At 38.8% G+C, this 22,622-nt stretch overlaps 1 protein-coding gene across 1 annotated transcript in view; it reads right to left on the bottom strand.

Annotated features, from left to right (window-relative positions):
• The window catches only part of LOC115445344 (laminin subunit alpha-1), a 162,586-nt gene that overhangs the window by 75,483 nt on the left and 64,481 nt on the right, over positions 1 to 22,622 (bottom strand). Inside the window, 15 exon segments of the mRNA XM_037441751.1 lie at positions 2,444 to 2,605; positions 2,913 to 3,081; positions 3,335 to 3,482; positions 3,822 to 3,961; positions 4,163 to 4,251; positions 4,421 to 4,616; positions 4,911 to 5,107; positions 7,410 to 7,572; positions 9,262 to 9,369; positions 9,635 to 9,784; positions 11,355 to 11,554; positions 12,527 to 12,632; positions 12,923 to 13,096; positions 13,591 to 13,758; positions 14,427 to 14,690. Coding sequence (XP_037297648.1) covers positions 2,444 to 2,605; positions 2,913 to 3,081; positions 3,335 to 3,482; positions 3,822 to 3,961; positions 4,163 to 4,251; positions 4,421 to 4,616; positions 4,911 to 5,107; positions 7,410 to 7,572; positions 9,262 to 9,369; positions 9,635 to 9,784; positions 11,355 to 11,554; positions 12,527 to 12,632; positions 12,923 to 13,096; positions 13,591 to 13,758; positions 14,427 to 14,690 — 2,434 coding nt within the window.

Below are 22,622 nucleotides of genomic sequence, written 5' to 3'. Positions count from 1 at the left end.
ATTGAAAACAAGCAATTTTCTCGACATGTACACGCAGACCGTCAATTTTGCTGATAGCTTACACGAGCGCTGTGATGTCATAATTCAATAGCCGGGAACGAACCTGGGAACCCGCGGCATATTGCTAACAATAAACTAACATGTTTACAATCGAGCGCCGACGGCTGGTGCAGGGTTGAGGAACCTTTGCAATGTCTAAGATATATGTAGATTGTTTTATAAAGGTATATAATAGATTATAAATCAATATATTTCCCAACACATTCATTCTTATTTATAAACTTTTAGCGTCAAGAGGTGGTTAAGAATTGCTTAAATAGCTATCAACAACATCACCGGTTTCTTAGTGGGCAAGATGGCGGGTTTTGACTTACAGCTGATCCAGAAAGTTTGTGTTTTAACTAAGCATAGCTTTGCGTTTTTTTTTAAGTAAGACTAAGTATGTATAATGGAAAATTGTAACTATACCTACATCATTTACTGGAATAAAAATACATATTATACCTACACTATTATGTGAAACTGGAGTCTGAACTAGCCAGTCTGTGGACACAATGATTAAGCCATAGACTTGGACTCTAAATCTTGTATTGCGTACCAAAAGAACTGGTGAGTCGCGATATTGTGAGGACTTGTGAGATGACATCCACTGCCCAAACACACAATATCAAAAGAAAAAATTTAGCAAAGGATGGGAAGGTATGACGTTTAATGTTACTTCTGCATCTTTCATCATCAACCCAAGCACACGAAATATCGATACCAAATCAAAACACCTCGTAATGCAAACTAATGTAACGCAGTAAAACTTTCACTTGCAAGCCGTTTTTCCGACATAAAACAGTTTTAAAGTAAAGCTCCGCGGTAGGTCCGGGGGCGAGCACTTTTCAAATTAAACAACATCGTACATTACACAAATTGCGGTGCTCGAAACGTACGCCTCGCCCGCGTAGGGCTGGCGAGGGGCGTGGATGCGAAATTACAATTATCCGTGAAGTTTAGTTGAATACTAAAAATATATCTTGGAAGCATCAAAGTTCGTAAATTGAATGAACAAATTTCGTGTTGCTTGATGTAGCCAGGCTGGTTGAGTTTGGATTTAGTGTCCTCGATTTGACGATATGCAACGCACACATTATATAACATAATGGGTTAAAAATAGCGCACATTATTCGCATGAGATATTATATTCCCGTCGCTGGATGCAGGCCGCTTCCAATAGGTCGATTTGGAAATCTTCGGGGAGGCTCATGTTCAGCAGTGAATATCTTGCGTCTGACGTTGATGATGATGATTCCCTTAAGTGCCGTCTGCACCCAACGAGTTCCTACCACCTTTACAAGTTAGTCTGTCCACCACATAAACTTTCATCTACATAATACAGAAACCGCTTGCGACTACGCCACTGACAGTTATTTAACCTCATCTCATTATTATTACAACTATGAAGTGAAAATATAAATTCCAACATAACCAAAATTGGCAACCCTGTCACACATTACGTTTAGAAATGCACATGAAACAGTTTTGTGAGGAAATACAAATTACCGCCACTACCAGGCCCTCGCGGGGCTGGGGACGGACTGTTATTATCTGTCGAAGTAATGGCCAGGGTTTGGGGACAGAAAGTTGGATACAATATGGATTTAAATGATGGTGTGACCATTAGTGGTAAAAAGAAATTGTCTCTAAATCGCGTACCGGAGGTAGCCAGTGCACGATCTGTATAGCAGGCTGCCAGTAGCCGGAAACCGAGAGGGTTAATTACAATAATTTTCTAAAACTAAAATTTTGGTTTATCACTTGGCCTTGGCAGCATAAAAATTGTCATATCCTGACCAGGAATATAAAAAACCTATTTATTGTAGTAAAATATGACATTGATTTCTGTACGAAGTAGGCCCTAGCGTAAGTTTTTTATTAACCTGGTCAGCCAATTGCTGAATTGCATTAAGTCTTATATTAGTAAAGCGTATTGAGTGATTATGTCTGCCATCCCTAAATTAAATAGAGTAATAATACAACGCAATCAAATAGGTAAGAGATCTTAGCTAAATTTTATCATTTTTCAAACGTTATCTGGGAAGTCGAATCATGAGATTGACGGTAGTTCGAGTTGTATAACGCAGATTAATTAGGTACTTACCTACATATAGCATGTACTATAATTATAGCGAAGAGTTGTAATTGTTGGAAAGTCACTTACCTTAGGTTAAATTCTTTCGAATATGAGCTATGTGGAGGTTTTGAAGTCGAAAACGTATAATATCGTATGGTACATTTTGCAATTATGAAGATTGATAAAAAGAGTGTTATTATTAACTAAATAATGTAAATATAAGTAGAAAGTATAATAAAAAAAAAATCTGCATAAAACAAACTTTACACAAATTGCACAACAGCACCATCTATCCATCACAGTTATGACTAAATAGCTACTTACCCGCGCAACCCGTGGCGTTGATCCCGTAGTACTCGTCCAGGCAGTTGTCGCAAGATGGCGGCGCGGCGCCTAGTGCGCACGCACACTCACCGCTGACGGGATCGCACATGTTGTCAATTGATGCAATACCGCAACGACACGCGGGACAGCCGGCTGCTAAGCCTGCGATGACAACCAATGTTGACTGACAACCGCTTCTTGTGCATAAACATCATTGATACGAAAGGTACGCTTAAATATACAAGGAACCGCAAGTCTTGTTTGTGTAAAACTTTGTAACTCGACGTAACCGTATTGTCTGGTGCGGTCATTAAGCAGTTGCGTGTTCTTTGCTGAATTAGTAATAAAGTCAAAATATATTTGAAGTAAATTAAATATAGTATGAGGTCTAATGTAGTCATTTTACTAAGCCAGAATAAAAAAAAGCAGTAGGCGTAAACGCTTAGCTTCTAACATTTGAATACCATACCTCCATGTCCGGGCGCGCACTGGTCGCAGGCGCGGCCCGCCCAGCCCGCACGGCAGGCGCAGCGCCCCGAGCGCGCGTCGCACGCCGCCGACAGCGCGCCCGCCGCGCACGCGCACTCGCGGCACCACACGCCCTCTGCCGTGCCCGACGGACCGAACCAGTAGCCTTCCTGTATAACATCCTTCCCTTATATTTTATGCTAAATGAGTATACATCAGGACATAGAGACATTTTTTTAATGGAAGGTGCACTAAACTTTGTTGTATAAGTAACCTGGAGGTAAATAAATCGCACCTTCGTATATCTTTAAAAGTTTATCTAAATATTAGCAAAGGGTCAGAGCACGTAGCAACCAGTTGTGTCCTCACTTAAAGGAAATAGTAGCCAGTGTTATTATGGACTCATATTAGGTTTTTATTTACCTGGCAGAGATCGCATCTTGCGCCCTCAGTATGTGGCGGGCAGGTGAGACACACGCCCGTGGCAGGGTGACACGGCGAGCCCCCGCACTCGCACGGCTGGCATGACCCGCCCACCGTCGTCGGAGAGCCCCAGTATCCGAAGTCACAACTGCACAAATAATATTTCAATAGTGATTCCATAAAAAGATATTCACAAAAGTACTTACTTGGTAAAACCGAGGCTGTATGATTGTCGCTAGAGAAAACCATCATGCGATGACAGATTGTTTTGTGAGATAAGTGTTTTTTCCAGTTGCTTTGCTCGATCATTCTGATTTCCTTTTGCCAACAGTCTATTTATGATTCTTCATATAGAGTATTTATGGGTGATGATCTCTCCACAACATGCGATATATTCTTAAATCTAAACTCACCATTTAACCCTCATAGAAACACGCTGCCACTACAACTAATTTCTTTAAAATATCTATAATAAAACTTCTCTCACTTCTCGCAGTGTTCGCCGATATATCCATCAGGGCACTGCGTGCACACGTACTCGTCGCCTGAAGCTGAAGCGAGCGCGCAGTTCGGACTGAAGTTGTTCGACGGGATGTATAGAGGACATGCGCACGGTTTGCACGCACCCTGTATAAAGGAAAATATTATAAAGCTGTTTGCACCCTGTATTGATGTCATGAAGTATAAATAATCTCGATACAACACGATGCACGATGTTATTTAAATACCCCAAATATTCTATAATATTAGGAGTGACGGGCTAGACTTAACAAACGTTACTAGAAAAGAAGATACTGTTTCTTTATATTAATTTTTTTATATTGTTACCTGTACAGGATTTCCGTAATGTCCAGGGAGACAGCGCTCGCAGTGAGCTCCGGTTGTATTGTGCTGACATTGTCCACAAGGACCTTCCACTGCAAATAAATTAAATATGGAACACAGGCATGGCCACATAAAAAGAAATATTAGAAAAAATAAATAAAAAAGGACGTAGCTACCAATATAAGCATACAAATATTTAAATTTAGAACAAATAAAACACAAAAATAAAACGAAACTTAAAAATGGAATGAATGAAGTTACCAGCGTCGCAGGCAGCGTGTCCGTTGCAGGCGCAAGGTACACATTCGAAGCGCGGCGTCGCGCCCGGCGCGTGCAGCACGCGAGCATGCGTCCACGCGCACCGCGAGCATTGCGCGCCCGCGTACCCCGGAGGACACGCACACTCTTCGCTCACGGGGATGCGAGGAGCTAAGATTTCTACATTTTCCAGACGAACCTACAATAGAGAGATTTTTTTACTAATAAATTATATTATTCACAGGGTGTTCCAACAAACCCTAAATACTTCTTTTTATCTTAATAATTGTTATGTCTCCGTTACTTGTAGAAGTAGATATAGACAATTCGATCAAGTCGTCCTAAGTGCAATTCTGTTATAAGGGCAACATCACGTAACTTATCATATCATTTCTAAAATCGTGTAACTCTTACATTACATTGCAAAAAGTAAGGCATACCACTACAAATACAAATCTGCCAAACATTTCTACAATACGTCACTAATACCTACCTCATCCTGATCATAATGGTAGTGAGCGCGTATCATGGTGGCGCGCAGGTCCCGCAGCACGTCGAGCAGCTGCGCGCGCGAGCACGGCTCCAACTCCTCGCCGAGCGTGTACCACGAGCCCTCCACCAGCGACGCGGACAGCGCCAGCTCGCCCGGACTCTCATGACTTGTGTTAGCGTATGCTATCCTGGTACCGTCTGGGATAGAAAAATATGTCGGATAACTAGAACAATATAGTGATCAGTAAGTACACTGTACCAGTAAGTATACAGGCGAACCCCAGGCTTAGCAACCACGGCAGTCCCTGTGAGGAGTTGGTAGCCCCTACGTTTATCACCGAGTGTGCCAGCAGACGTTACGCTGGCGACCCACAGCTATCCGGTCTCAGAGCATGGGAGGAAGAAGGGAGAGGATAGGGTAAAGGATAGGATAGTTGGAAGGGAGAGGGAGGGGAAATGTTCGCGACCCCTTATACCTAGTCTTGCCATAAATATTGTAATAAAGAAAAAAGAAAATTGTTAACTGCAAATAACATTTATTACTTTTACAGTGTGTCAGTTTAATACATAAATATAAAACAATTAAAAATATAAAAAGCTTATTCGAAGTGGTCTCCATTGGCTGCAATACAGTCCTTTAAACGATGAGGCCAGTTATCAATAGAAGCACGCACTCTTTCCATGGGAAAATTCTTCACTGCCAATCGTATAGATTGTTTTAGGGACTCCAAATTATCATGGCGTTTAGAGCAAGCTGTACTCTCTAAAACTGACCACAAATCATAATCCAGCGGATTAAGATCGGGACTAGACGACGGCCAGTCTTCAGCTCTGATGAAGTCCGAAACGTTCGATTCCAACCAAGACTGCGTGGACCGAGCTTTATGACCCGGCGCCGAGTCTTGCTGGAAGGACCATACTTGGTTATTGAACATGGTGATGTTAAGGGGCTTAACTACCTTCTCAAGAATGGTATCTTGATACACTTGTGCCGATGTTTTGATACCTTTTTCACAAAAATATGGCTCAGTCACTCCTTCATAGCTAACACCCCACCAAACCATCACTGAAGTCGGATAATGTCCACGTTGCACTCTGTCGACTAATTGGGAAGCTTCCTTAGAGCTTTGAGCATAAATACGGTCATTTTGTTTGTTAAAATGTTGCTCAATTGTAAAAATTTTCTCATCCGTAAACAAAATTTTTCTGTGACCTCCCTTTGCGTACCGCTTCAGTAGTTGTTTCGATTTTACCACCCTATTCTTCTTTAAATTATCAGTTAAGAAATGGCCAGTGCGTCTCTTATAGGCTGCAAGTCCTAAGTCATCTTTTAAAATACGCGACATGGTTCTAGGTGCTATCTTCATTTCCCGAGATAAAATCTTTTGCTTTCGGACAGGATTTCTTCGAATTCTTTCCCTTACTGCTTTGACCACCTTTTTCGTACGAACACTACGTGGACGGCCAGATCTTTTCTGTCACAAACAGAGGAGGTCTCATTGTACCTATTAATAGCCCGGTACACAAACATTTTACTAATACCAAGTGTATGGAGAGTTTTAAAAATTGCATTTGGCTCCATACCTACTTTGTGTAATGCTATCACAGCGATTCGGTTCTCTTTATCACCCCACACCATTTTTAATATCGCAAAATATTTTACAATGTATTGGCGCCAAAATGAGAAAACACAATGAACAATCGTATAAAAATGACAGATTCGAAATTCAAATGTAATATTTTTTTATAATTAAGTGTAACAGTATTTATGGCCAGACTAAGTAGTCTTCAATATGTATTTAGCAACCATGAGGTATATACGCTGAACTGTGTGCCTAGAGTCCCAGCAAATGTGCCCCCATGGAGAGGGGGGGGAGGGAAGGCAGGGTGTAAAATTAGGTAGTAAGTATTATTGGATGTTTGTTTCGGTGATGACTGCTCATTAGTCATAGCAGATTAGATAATAAGCAAGTAGGGGTGATGCAATTAAGTGAGCGATGTCGCTAACTTTGGGTACCTACTTTTACCAATTTGGCCAAAAGCTACTAAAGTGACAAAAGACTGCATCGAAGAATTCAACCATGATACTTAAAGTTATACTGACTAAGTTCAAGAATAATAACACTTTAATCTTCATATCGAGTTCTCAACGCTAATACTAAAGTTCGCTTATTAACAACAGCACTACTAAGCCATAGGTATAATTCTTATGCGCTCAGTGTCCACACCGATTGCACGTCCATGCAGTTAAGTGTGTATAGATCTTGGTTGCCAAATTCACATTGAGGTCTCGGGCTTGTATACGTATCCCTTCCTTCACCCCTCCGCCCATCCTAATATAGTTCCTTCTCTTACCCCCAGACTTGCTTCCCAGCTATCCCCTTCCCATTCCCCTAGGCACATGAGATCTCCTCTACCTACACCGTTTGCAAGGTACCCCCGGTAACAACCACGTTGACTTCCCAAAAAAAAACCCATAGGTATATAAAATTATCCTCACCCGCAGCAATAAGAATGAAGTCCGGTCCAACAGTAGGATTCCCTCCAGTGTCCCCTCTCACGATGCCCCAGAACAGCGCCGCGCGTATCTCACCTCCATACGCAGACAACTGCTCCCCGTTGAACGAGCGGCTCAGCCAGTAGAAATTCTCCCAGCCTTCTACCTGAGGAGATGTCATGTTTTACACCTTTTTATTTAGCACCGCGACGATTTGTGAACGTAAATCCACAAATTTAAGCGTTGTGTTTGTTTAAAATGTAATTCTTTTATTAATAATGCTGGTGATAGTACACAAGCAGTTAAAACTCGCCAAAGTGGCCCTCGTCGTGTTAAAGGATCAGCCTGTTTAGATCTGATTCCTACAGGCCTGTATAATTGTATCGACTGTCAAAGAGGTTATCATCTCTCATCAGCCGACATTCTATTGGACCGCATTCCACTTACCATCAGGTGCAGTGGGACTGATTTGCCTTGCACGTATAAAAAATAATGTGTTACGGATGTGCTTACCTACTTAAAATTATAAAACAGGAATCTTCTAAATTGGAATAAACAAAATTTAAATAAAGAATACAGTCTTTTTAAATAAAAGTTTTGTTCAGATCTGATACTAAGGACGTAAATGAAAACTGATGGATGTATTATGTTTATTTACAGTTTATTTTTTCATACTCGAAATAATATGGTGTAAAATACTTTGATAGGGAATTGACTGATTTTATGCGGAATATTTCGCTATGACGTGACTAACTAGTTGTGAATATAACAATTAATAAATTAGGTATAACTATTCGTAATTTTTTAAATGATAACCTACTTACTAGATTTTTAGTAAAAAAAAATCGTTTTATAATTCAAATTATTATAAATCAATCAAGATTCCTTTGTTATATGGCAAAAAACACCAATTCCAACAACCATTGCAGCGATAAAATTAATTTAAGGTAAATGTTATGTGACCGTCGATAATTTCATTACCGATAGTTGGCCTTGTGTAAGTTGTAAATCAATAATAATATCGATATAGCCTGCACAATGCACGTGATAATTAAATCGATAATAAAGCTCGTAGAACGAAACACGAATAGTAAACATGTTTTTGATAATCGATTTATTAAAAACATATATAAAATCAAGGAGTTATATTCCTTATACGGAGACAAATCCGTCTTCTTGCGATTACACACGATCTAATGGAAGGATATCTTTAAGGATCGTATAGGTAAAAAGGGAGATTTTTTGAATATTTTACCTATATGGCTATCAAAACTGTCCTACAATTAGATCGCCCGTAAAAGACGGATTCGCTCCCGTAGATGGAATAGAACCCCCTAGCCTTACATAGTACATCGTGTCGCCTCATCTACTATCCTAATCACCTTGAGACTTAAATAGTAAATATCTGAACTTCACTAGCTTACAATGTCCTTCAAAGTCGACCACTAGTGCAAACTCCTTGGCAACGGACATTGATATTGTTTAGCCAGACCAACTCTTGCATACGAGAGATCTACCACCACCATGTCAATTATTAGTAAAAGTTAACTGATACTAAATTAATCTACCATCGGTAGTAAATTTGCTGGTGGTAGAATATATTTTATATCCGTCCGGACAGCGACCAAGGTGTTAAAACCCGCCACAGTGGCCCTTATAAGTGTCTTGCGTTCCGGTATCAGCCTGTGTATATCCGCTTCCAACAGGCCAGCATATCTGTGTCGACTGCCGCGGGGTAATCTTACCTCGTTAGTTCACATTCTATTGGACCCAACTTCTCTTACCAAGTGCCGTGAGGTCACTTTGTCTCGCAAGAATAAAAAGATGTGTATCGGTCCACAAATCCCCATCTCACCTCGTAGTTGATAACGAACGGCTTGCCCTGCTCGTCCACCGACGGCTCCACTGTCTCGTTCGCTTCCACGTCGCTGATCAGCCACGCCTCGCCCAGCGGCAAGATCATCTGGAGAGAGAAATATCACAGTCAAGTCTCTGAACATGGCATGATTTTGTTCACTTCTAGTGTATATTTGAATTGCGCATTTTGCAAATTGGGTGCACTTCTGTTCCTGATAAGTTATTTAATTTGTTTTTTAATTTTATTTCTAAATTTGATTGCTTTCATAAGGCTAATCAGAATTTTGTAAGCGGTAAGTGTATTTGCTGATATAAAACATGTGCCACTATTCTAATTTCACAGAAATTTATCAAATGTATTGAATACACACGTCTCTTGGCGACTCGTGCTGCAGCTCAGCCAGGGTGCAGGAGTCGGTGATGTGGGAGCAGTAGCACGGCCGGCAGCCCTCGGGCAAGTCACTGCTCAAACCGAAGTGACCTGGTGCGCATGCGTCACACCTATCACCTATCACGTTCGGCTGAAAAGAAAAATAATATTTTTTTATTATTATTTTTATTATACGTGCTAGGGAAAGTGATCCTACTGCACCTGGTGGTAAGTGGAGTGGAGTGGAGTTCAATAGAATGTCGACTGACGTGAGATGATTACGCCTCGGCAAATATGTCGGCCTGTTGGAACTGAATATACATAGGTGAAATACTTTCGTGGGCCACTATGGCGGGTTTTAACACCTTGTAGACGGTGGTCGCTATACGGGCAAATAAATATGAAATATAGATAAGTTCAATAAAACCTATCTAGGTGACGTCAAAACCTTTTGTTTTAAAGGACTTTCAACTCGCCCTTCCGGTTTTTATCGCATTCCTGCGCTATCACTAGTTGAAATTCAGTCTGATCGATTCGAGAAGACACGAGTAAGAATATCATTTGGTATTACCGTAGTTATACAATTAATTAATGTTTTCCTAAATCTGAGACGTTTCAGAGATTACTCATTGGTGACTATAAAACAATAATTAATAGGGTACCGGACTCATTTTTGTTCTTTACTATTATTAAATATTTATGTTATATGAATTATAACACAGAAGGAATTATTAAAATCCGGTACAAAATCAACAAGTTATAAGTTTTTGAATTTTGGTGGATGGAGTAAACAAGGAACAGAAAAGAGGTGCAATAATCACATGCGACTTTACCGGGAATTACGACGCGTGCGAAATAAAGAGATGAAGCGATATCCCTATAACGCGCTCACTTCTACACATTGCAATATTTGAAATATGAATTACTGGCTCATTTTTTAACTAATTATTATGCAGTTTTCGCAGAAGGACTTATTTTTTGTATTATTAACCATGACATATAGAATAATGTGCAAAATCAAATGTAATACGATCCCCTTTTTCAATGTAAACAAATAAGGTTATAATAAATAATATGATGTCCATAGCTGCATCCTCCCTTTATACACCTTTATAATATTATGTATAAATGACTTATTTTGTGTAACAACGATCTTATCTATGCTGACTGCAGTGTTATGTATGACGACTACGAGATTTAATACCTACACTAATTCTTTTTCTACTACCACCTACACTAATTTGTTTTAGATCTGTCTATTCACAGTGTTTAATTCACCGACTACAATAAAGATAGAATTTTACATTTAATTTATCTCTGATGATTCCTTCCTTAACAAATTTCGGCTACGGCGGCCATCAACGGAGATCTGTGAGGTACGCAGGAGGTATTCTAGTGCATAAGTGTGTGCGCAATACACAGGTGCACTCTCTGTTCCTTCACTCTCATAGTCTGGTGAGACGGCAATCCGACATGAGCGGAGAGAGATCAGGCGCAAGACCAGCGACTTTACGTGCTTTCCCTGAATAGGATATAAGTATGTATGGCAATGAATATGTGACGCGACGTTTGTACTCAGTATTTTATACGAGAGTCTCTCTCTTTTAAGGCATGAATGATGGATTCCACATAGTGGTGGAGTGTACTTTTCCGTTTTTGCCTCTCCACTTTATGCAATGATATCGTCTAAACGAGAGACGGCAAAACACAACACCCCTCACCTTACACTCGCAAACATTATCACAGATCCTTGATGGATCCACGATGCCCCTGGGGTCACATCTGCAGGCTGGTGCCGTTACTGGCTGACACTGAGGGAACACGGCTCCAGGGTCTTCGCACGTGTCGCACATCACTCCAGAAAACCCTTCCAAGCACGTGCAGACTGGCTTGTGAAGCTTCTTGTCCCAGACGCAAGAACCTGGAATATTTTAATTTATGTAGGAAAGGGACTTCCAAGAAAAGCCTGTTTCCAGCGCATCGATTCCTTTGGTATTGTAGATGTTTATGGGCGGTGATAGTCATTTATCATCAGGTGACGCATTTGGCTGTTTGCCAATTTCGTCTCTTCTTTTTAATACAAGCACGGCAAAGTTACCTCTCTGCATCTGATTGTAAATAATGTAGGGTCCAGATAGTTAGGGATAGTTCCGAGCTATCTTAGTGCATCGAGATACCCTGGGGCCGTCCCGTACACGCCGAAGAAAGCCACCGCGGGTTTTGGTCGGTATGCTTGTGTAGGGTATACAGGGGTTAGGGACTCGGTCCAACGCTCGCTCGGATGATGTTATGTTATGTGTCAACATTGGACAGTTAGACTGGTGAAACCAACGTAACCATTCCACTCACCCTTCAAGGGGTAATAGCAATAACGCGTTTCTTCCACGCGAAATAAAAAATGGGTCCACATTATGTCGAGTAAGGAGAGATGACTCACAACTACATGAGACACAACTAAATCATTTGTGCCGATAATGTGACTAAACCGTATCAGATATTGTCGATATCGACGCGCATGTGATGATTCAATTTTAATACATTAGTTATTCATAGTAATGTTTACAATTTTATGCTTGTAATAACCGTCATGCAATATAGCATGTATGAAAAAGTCGTATCTAAGAACAACAAGAGATAATATTGTTGCGATGTATTTTTGTGACATTTGCGAATGATTCGGACATTCATGTTATGATCAAAAGCATCTCATTCTTTTTACAAAATTTGCCTATTAGACGCCGCGCAAACGTTGTCATATTGTCGAATATATGTTGTTAAATAATAATATTATAAATATTAATACTATATAGCATTGTGTCCTTAATCTAAGCATTGCATCATTCTTCACATTAAAGTCCTATTTTAGGCAAATATGGAGACTTAAAGAAATTACCATCTGATCCTTCGGGGTCGCAGTCGCACGGCACGCAAGCTCCGTCGGGCATCGCGTTGTAGAACCCGAACAAACATCGGTCACACAGCGGCCCAGCTCGGTTCTCCTGGCAAAGCAAAACAATGACGATTAAATATAACATCACAATAAATATAGGTTCGTAAATAGGTGTTTTCATTTGTGAAAATCCATGTAGATTAACAAGCAACAATGAGCGCTATTCAGTTATTTATTATTTGCATTCTTAAGAGTTTTATTGAATTACTAACCGTATGCCCAATACGCCATGGTTCCCTAACAAATGAGTTTTCTAAAATACTTAGTGCTCATCACAAACGTTCTTGTTTCTTGCCACGCGACTTTCTTGTCTATTTTCTATTACATACAGTTCCTTACCGTACAATTGACGCACAATATAGCGCCAGTATCATCGTAGGTGCACGCTCCACGCTCCCCGCACTCGCACTCCGGCTTCCCTCCACAAGGCTCGTGGGGCTGCCAGGGCCCTCCCGAACAGCACCGGTGACAGTGAGTCCCGCATGTGTCGTGGAGACAATCACATTTTGCACCCTAGAGATTGGAGATAAAGATCTAAATTGTGTACAGTGTAGAACCTAAGGTGTTATAGGCTTCTGAAACTGGATGAGCCTATTCAACAGCAAAGAGTAAAGACCATAACACTGCTGGAGTAACCTAATGATAAATAGCACAAGTTGTTATATTGATGGAAGGATATTATAGTGTCGAGTTAATTTCAAGGTGGGAACAGTGGTTGGTACCACACTTTGGTAAGCACACGCCAAAATGCATGCATCAAACAAAACACTACAGGAACGTGGGCTTGGCCAACTGCTAGTGTACCTAATTAATACATTGTTACTGGATTTAACAATTTGCTTTAGTTTTGGATGATACCATTACATTTTATGTATGTTCATTTGTCACTTTAAATACGTACCGAATAACATTGTCCCACCACCTTTATTATTTCTGGATTAACCTTAGATTAACTATGCGGGAGTGAGAGAGAAGGGTACACAAACAAACAGTGCATATATAAATACCTTGGTGTCCACGTCGCAATGTGTGGCGTGTCCATGACAGAGACACCGAGCTGCCAGGGTAAGCGCCCGCATCGAATAGTACTGGTGGCTGGGAGCAGCTGGATGAGGCGCGCGGAAGGAGACCCTCACGCGACGGGCAGACACGCCTTCTCCTACGGCCACGTGCATCTATAACATTTGGAAACAATATTGCAGCAAATGTTCTACAACGGCCCAACCTATAAAATTAGCTAAGATTATTTCAACCTAAAGAAGTTTTAACTGATTCATAATTATATCACACAGAGATACTGTTGTGAGGGCTCGTTCTTGTTATCAGAAAACACTTCTAAGATAAAAGTTAGTTTGCTAAACAGAGACGAGTTAAAGATGCCACTTCCTATTCTCGAAATCGAAACAAACGGACAATCCATTGTACAGTTATTGATAAAGCTACGTGGAAACGAAGATAACGGAGAAATAGTGATATTAGCAAATCATTTTGCGTAACTTATTTCCAATTGTTATTGTTCGAAATGAATTCAATTTAGGGCATCAGTTATTCCAAGAATAGAGATGAAATTGTGATGCATAATAACTGAATTCAGTTAGATAATATTATCTAGTATACATTGAATGTTAATGAAGCTCAAAATAAACAAAATGTTTTGTTAAAAGTGTATTTTTTGTGTCGTTCTAACATGGCAAAAAGCATTGCATCTCATAATTTTTACTCCGTCTATTCAGTGCCTCGTCGTACTACGCTTAAAGAACTGAATACCATAAAGACGCTAGTGCTACAAATTTATTTATCACTAAACTACGTGGAATAGATAAACTGTTTATGATGGTCTCACCTCACCATTCTCCAAAGGTTTAGGGCTGACAAACTGCGTAGAACAACTTATCTTGTCCGCCCTGTTGACTCTCTTGGCAGCCCTGGCTTTCCTTCTTCTCCTCTCAGGCCGCAGATCCCATAGGCGGCGACAATGATCCCTGTCTCCGAACGCCCTGATCATCCGCCAGTCATCAGCGTTCTCCGAGGGGGAGATGTCCAGAGACCACGCTAGGGGGCGTGGCGACGGCCCTGATTTTATTATCACGTGAAGCAACTCCATTTTCTGTGGACAAATTTTTTCAGATAGTGCTGTAATAAAATTGTGATTAGGCTGAGTTTTGAACTTGTCACGCCCATAGAATTCTCAATTTAATTTATAATTAATGTTATAGTGATACGTAAACGTTTATGTATTGAAGAAATAGACATGCAACTCTGCCAGTAACAAATATTTTTGTTTTCCTCAAGACTGAAGATAATATCGTACTTACAAGAATCCTAAAAGAGCTATACGAGAACAAAATCAATCTTATAAGAAGTAAAATACAATATTTCTTTCTCAACTTTAAATATTATATTATTATCGAAATTACTTATCGCAACCACATCCTGATTAGCCAATAATCCTTCATACTATTCTTCAGATCTTTAATAATTATCAATACAAGAATACAATTAAAATAAATTGATCAATTTATTTATTGCAGATAATCTCTGGGAATACCAAACCGATAGAACAACATTCATTCGAAGCTAAACTGTCGATAAAACATATCTTTATTCTAGAAAATATATTGACAAGTCACAAGCAAATCATTATACATAAAAAGAGAGTATATTCATAAGCCTGACGAGTTTATTAGGAGCTTTTCCAAAACACTGGTCAATTAAATTGAACGACGTGAGACAGCACTTAACGTTGGTCCAAACGCTTGTATGATTAACTTCTTATTAACACTATTACGTGTGTCTTCATTAGAAGACCAACTTAATAACTTACTGTGCTCTTGGAAAGATCCCGTGAGAATTTCATTTAGAAACTTCCATTTGCAAGCTTTATTTTCTGTTTTAGTTATATTTCACTAAGATTAAATGGTGGTTAGGAGAATGCTTGATTAAAATATATCTTTGCTGAAGTTCTTTCCCAAATTAATAGTATTGAAAATTAAAAAAGCAGCTTCTGCTGCAATATACAGTTTTTTATAATAAAAGACTTTACATAAAATCTTATGTAACGGGGAACCTTCGTGGTAGATACAAAATATAGGCGACTTTTATATTTGATCGACTTATACATTTATATAAAATAGGCGTGTATGTATCGAAACCTTATAACATTGTTTAGCTCATTCCAAAATTAATGAATATGAAGCAAATGATGACATCAAGAAAGAATCCAAGCGCATTAGACAAACATCCCGAGCTTATTATTTCGCGGCATTTAAAATAATGAGAATGGCGACCATAAAGGTCGGCGTACAATGGAAAAAGTGGCCGAATCGAGGCTGGATGTCAGACATTCTGGCTCATTAGGCGTCCCATACATGGCATCGGCCACGCCGGATCGCAGCCGATGTCTACGACCTTTGGGAAAGGTGAACGGGACATTCTTGAGGACTTAGCGACTTTTGGAAACTTGATTGAAAAATCGAAATTTTAGTTTCAAATCGACTCCGTCCATATCAGATGAACATAATTTTCGCTCTAAAGTAATAGAGCTGAAATTATTACGTAATAATTCTGCAGAAGGTTATCTTGAAGTAAGAGAATTTAACAATATTATTTTTAACCCACATTTGTCTTAGCTATTACGCAAAGATCTCAAATTTTTATTTTAATATTAGGATATAACCCACTATCTTGTTTAGCGCTGAATATCCACCTACTGGCAGAACAGCCGGCTTGATAAAGGTCGCAGGAACACGTTGGATGCAGACCGCTTTTGACAAAACTGTCTGATAATCTTTAGGGTCCATGTTAAACAGTGGACTTAATGGCTGATGATAAAGATGGCCCTGATCAAATGTAGGTAAATCGCTCGAATTTCTATGTTTTAATCAGTAAGCCGTACCATAGGCATGAAGTTTGATTGGATGCAGAACACATCGGTGTTGCCTCACATGAACCTAATACCTTTTGATTGTAACGTAAGGTTTTAAAGAAAGAAAAACGAAGGAAGACTTGTTTTTAAATAAATATAGGATTTAAAGGCTAAAAGATGTTCATATATATTATAATTCTTTGTGCTAGAAGGCATCGTACAAAACTGCCATGACAAACAAGTAATGCAAAAATTTGAGTACCACACATTTTAGATTTCTTTTTTTAAGTTTACAAAGAGATGAACATTTAGTTTTGATCTCATAATACATTTATTTCTAAGACCTTATACATACCGTAGTCTGTAATTATAAGTTCAAGAACATGCGGGTCTTGTTGCTCTATATTAATTTCTACTTCTGTTTCAATAATAAACTAAGATAAATGAACAGATGACAATACAAGCTTGATTACAAAAGTAGAGTCCCTCCTAAATGGTAAGTAAATTTCACCGTACAAAACAGTCAGGGAATTTTGTTAATGCATTGTATATTTTGAAGTAGTAGGGATTAGAAAGAAAGATATTTAAAGGTTACAGAAGTAACCACTCTACCGCAGACAAACAGAAATCTGTCGAATTGATCAATATTCCACGTTCAAACAAAACCATCTACAGCAGGGATAGCGAACCAATGGCTCACGCGCCAGTGGTGGCATGTTACAAAGAATTTAGGCATGTAAGTCATATGCCAAAAAAATAGTTGGGTCATAAAAATGTCGCTAAAAAGGATAAAACCTGTCCTAGATGCCACGTTACCTATTAAAGGTTTACCATCCCTGATCTAAAGCATGATCCTACAGACGCCAGACGGTAAGGTGGAATTCAGATTTCCAAAATACCATAATCTCCAACAACATGGAAAATAATGTCAAACGCGCCGCTGTAATCTATTTCGGTGTCAGATTGATAAGAGCGTTATCAGCGCGTGATACGGGCACTTTAATTATTTTAGCGGTTAAGGTAATACAATGATGATCGTAAAAACATTTGAATAGAGACTATTTTTAGTTTTAGGGCCTGCTTTGGTGACGAGATGTACTTGTTTTACGATACCACAACGCTCTGAGGTCCCGGATTCGAATCTTTGTTGCACAGATCTTTGTTGAAAGTTGCACCTTTGCTTGCCCCTTCGGAGATAAAGGGTTGATGTATTTGTGTTTGTAATTTTAGCATGGAACCATACTATTGCAACGAATCTTGGAGTAGGTAGTTGGTCTCTTATATGCGAGAGAACTGGGCGGAAACCGCCGCAAAGTCTATTACTGTTGGCGAGCAGCAGTGTGCAAACTATATTGTATTTCGATTTACTTACAAGACACTGTAAGCATAAGCATGTTGGTGAAGTCTCCGAGCATATTGAAATTTTTCTTCATTTAGGCATAACTTCCCACCCCGAGCAACTAAGAGGAATTTCGTTCAGCCGAAAAAATTACATAATTTATTTCTCCAAACAAGGAATTAAACAGAACTTCAAAACTTATTATGTAACTGTAGCAATCATGCTCAGGTCTGCCCTGTGTTTCTGGTGTATCCTTTGGAAAAAGTATATCAAGGTAACAGATGTTGTGGCCTAGATACTTTTCGCGGCCTAGAAATATTGTCGCAGAATATTTTAATGTAAATATTTTTATCTAATTCATCATATCTTTTGGGTGTTTAGAAACACGAGAACACCACGATAACTTTATTTCTTCTCCTGGCATACCATAGTGCTTATGTTGGATCTAATGGTATATATACAGGTGGTGCATATTATGGCGATCAATAAAGATTTTTGGATTCTTCACGATCTTTAGAATTTGGGGTCTTTTTCTTTAAAATTGCATTGACTAACCTTGGAAATCATGTCCTGGAAGAGAGTCTATTTCCACCCATAATATTATATCAGCAATATTGGTAGCCTTAGAAAAATCTTAGACTCTATCATAAATTTACTGTGGTGCCTTTGTCCTCATCTTAGCTAATCAAAATTTATTCCAAAAATAATAGTAGACTATTTGAATATTGTCTCAAGATGAAATGTTTAATATAGTTTGTAGAGTTCATAAATTAAAAACAAAATTATAAACTATAAACACTCGTCTCCCTCAAATTTGATTTCAAACAGCATATCAGTATTCTACGAAATGTCCCTAGTCCAAAACTAGCACTTAAAACATACAATACCAAACAGGCAAAATAGAATTCTATTTCCCAACCAGCAAGTCACAAAATCCCAACCCATCAATAACCAACTCCATCGATTATAAAATACAGGTAAGCCGAACTACACGTATCACCTGCCATATCAGCCATTATCAGCCACGATAATGGCAGTGCCGTTCGAGAAGCGCGCTGCAATGGTCATGTAGATTATGTCGCGGAAACACGCGCCCGAAATGGCCCAAGAGGTCAGAATTGACATGCCTCAAGTGTGCAATGGACTGCCTAAAACTCAACAGAACTTTGTTTATGTGAACCCGGCGTATGTGGGCAGTGTTGATAGTGTTAGTAGTAGCAGGAGGTTGCCGGAGCCACCCACCAGGTAACTTGCATTTATTTCTTGTTTTATAAAAGGATTACTGGTGGTAGGTCTCTCTTACGTGAGAATCCCCTTGGGTAGTTACCACCGCAGTGTATATTTCTGCCGCCAAGCAGCGGTGTATAGTCATTGTTGTGTTCCGGTTTGAAGGATATTGTAGCCAGAGTCTACTGGACATAATAAGACTTAACATCTCACGTCTCAGGATGGCGAGCGCAGTGAAATACCAAACAATACTTTGTAATTCAAGGTATTGGATGGTGTTTCTACTGTTTATAGTCTATCATACCGCTTACGGCCAAGCGAACAGCAAGCTGGTCTCGTCATTCAAAGCAATAAAATAAAGGAAGGAAATGACTATTTGGTTAGTGAGGTACCGCACGCGGACAAAGTCCAAGATATTATGTTTAGCTGAAAAGGCGAATGGGGTTACATAGAGAGGATTTGCAATCTGATTATATGATGCGCAATAGCAAAATCACGTGGGTTTTATGAGGGAGTGGTACCATATTGACATATGCCGTATCGTATACTTGTATATACTATCCCATTGTTGGGCACGGACCTCCTCTACTACTGAGAGGGATTAAGCCTTAGTCCACCACGCTGGCCTAGTGCTGACTGGTAGACTTCACACACTCTTGAAATTCCTATAGAGAACTTCTCAGGTATGCAGGTTTCCTCACGATGTTTTACTTCACCGTTAAAGTAAGCGATAATTCACAAAGAATACACACATCATATTTTAGAAAAATCAGAGGTGTGTGTCTTTGGGATTTGAACCAGCGGACATTCGTCTCGGCAGTTCGTTCCACACTCAACTAGTCTATCGCCGCTTTTATACTACGCCGTATAGTATGCTTATACAAGTATCTACCTCGTGATTTTGCATATTGATGGTGAACCAGCAAAATGTTCTATATTGTTAACGGGTGAAGAAACCCTTATCTAGCATTGTCTGAAGATGGTGTGTATGTGGAATAAGTGTATTTATAGCGTCACGTGTTGATTTCTTGGTTGGTGAAATGATATTGGGGTTTCGAACGAAGCCCAAATCCAGACCGATTTAACGATCATGGTTATGTCAAATTGTGCTTCCTAAGAGGCAATATTCTTACCCACTATTACTTGGAACTTAACATAGATAAGGATATGAGAGTGGGATCCGTCCTTATCTACTTTTGAATATGGTAAAAGACGTTTTACAGCAACAGTATGTAAAAAGGCCAATATTCAAGAGAATTTGTAATTCTAGAACAATACTAACTAAAGAATTCAAAAATCATATTGCGACCACCGTACACAAGGTGTTAAAACCCGCCATAATGGCTCACATAAGTGTGTTGCGTTCCGGATCAACTTGTGTATATTTGGTTCTAAGGCCGTCATATTTGTGTCCACTACCGAGGGGTAATCATCTCTCGTCAGTCGACATTCTATTAGATCCCTCTCCAGTTACCGTCAGATGCAGTGGGGTCTATTTGCCGTTTCCACATTAAAAAAACCCTTCCTATAACTCCTGATAAATTACTCCTTAGTTAGTTCTGCGGAATATATTTTTTCTCTTTTACGTACAGTTTCGAGTGCATGTCGTGTTTGATCGTAAAAACTTTGAACCATTAAATCGCAAATTCCTTTTCGTTTCGAAAAATCCACCATGGAACTCCAGTTCTGGGCCTAGAGGTCCAACAACGATTTAACAAATTAACAATGTTTTTAAGCTAATCAAAAACAAGATTTAATACATTATTCGATTATTAAGAAAATATCTCGACGATACATTATGTATGTTTCTTCGATTATAATTATCAAAACTGTAACTCAATAACATTTTTGATTTCTTAATGCAAATTAAAAATATTTCTCTGAATCGCTTTCATAGCAATAAAAAGACCGCTATTTCTAAATATAATGAGTTTTATCAAAATATTATTCAATCATTGTACAGATTAATCCAGGACTTTAGTTATCAACTTTAAAAACATTCAACTTTAATCTCAGATATGAAGATACGTGTACACTTCACATTAATTTTAATATTGTAATGACATGTAACAGTGTTGAGTTACCAATAATATTAATGATCCCTATCACTATTTAATCTTTTAAAAGTATTTGTAATGTGGAAGGATGGAGAATTTTTAATTATAATATTGAATTACTCTTATTGATAAAACTTATAATATAATATCAGCCCTGTATTATATACTGTCCAACTTCTAGGCACGGGGTTCTTTTACTACTGAAAATGTTGGGTAGATGTACCATACCTTAGAAATTATTATGAAGAACTTTTCAGGTGTGCAGGTTTCCTGATGATGATTTCCTTCACCGTTAAAGCAAGCGATCATTCACAAAGCATACACACGTAACTTTAGAAAAGTCAGAGTTGCGTGCTCTTAGGTTTTGAACCTGCGGACATTCGTCTCGGCAATCCGTTCCACTTCCAACTAGACTATCACGGCTATAAAAAAGCTGATAAAACTTGTAAAGTAATAATTTGAAGAAATTCACGACCATTATTGTTTGTAAATAAACTTTTAAGTGAACAGGTACACAAAACGTAAATAGAAACATAAACAGATAGATATAATGCATGATGATTACGTAAAACTTATGACTTAGATAATTTCATCTGCAACATTACGCAAGATGCAATAAAAAACATAATTACATAGTTATATAGATGCGCATGAGTTTCAAATGTCTCATTATTTATCAACGAGGATTCCGAGAAATTACACATACCAGAATTGTTAAACCATTTACGAGTATCCAAGTAGGTATTAGAGTTTGAACTCCCTATACATACACAAAGAATTTATTAAGAAAAACCTCCACGAACTTTCTGTAGAAAGAGACAGCGATTGTGCGGCAAATCTCGGTCTTTTTGCTGTAGCTATTACGTAGGCATTGGTGGACCTAATCTGCTGAGATAGTATGAGTTTGTGTACAATGTTCGCTTAATACAGTTCATTACACTGAACAAGATAAACCAAACATCCACATGACACTCAGTTTTAACGTATACAGTAAAGATTTTATAATTCCAAAAAAAATTACAGCTTAATTTTGTGCATCACCTTAATTGTATACCATGAGAATACACTTTATTTTTAACGTAAAAATATCTTATCTTTGTTTTCAAGAATTCAGCTAACAACAGAATATTTTTCTGATAAATGAACTTCATTTTTATCTTAATACCTACGTATTTATTGTTCAAGCCGTTCCCATCACTTTTCACTTGGACTATATATTTGTCGTGACTGTCCAATATCTTCTCTTGAATTATATGTTGCTGTACATAGCACAACATACCGTACCTTTTACTAATACCACAAATGTACTATTCTGCTATATCTTACTAAAATATGGATGTGAAAATTTGGGAAGATGATTAGATGTTAGAAGTTACTGCAGAAACCATTCAATGAACTCAATTGAAATTTTAATCAAGTAATATTGTTTTTTAACTACACAATTTTAGCCTCGAAACTCGCCCCTATATATTACATTATGGGGAAGAACAGACAAGGCGAAAAATGGGTGCCTGGTTACACCTCTGCCTATCCCTTAGGGGATAAAGACAT

The sequence above is a fragment of the Manduca sexta genome, chromosome 23 (genome assembly GCF_014839805.1).
Source record: "Manduca sexta isolate Smith_Timp_Sample1 chromosome 23, JHU_Msex_v1.0, whole genome shotgun sequence".
NCBI classification, from domain to species: Eukaryota; Metazoa; Arthropoda; class Insecta; order Lepidoptera; family Sphingidae; genus Manduca; species Manduca sexta.
Note: the sequence above shows the minus strand (reverse complement) of the source record. Positions and strands in the feature narration are given on the sequence as shown.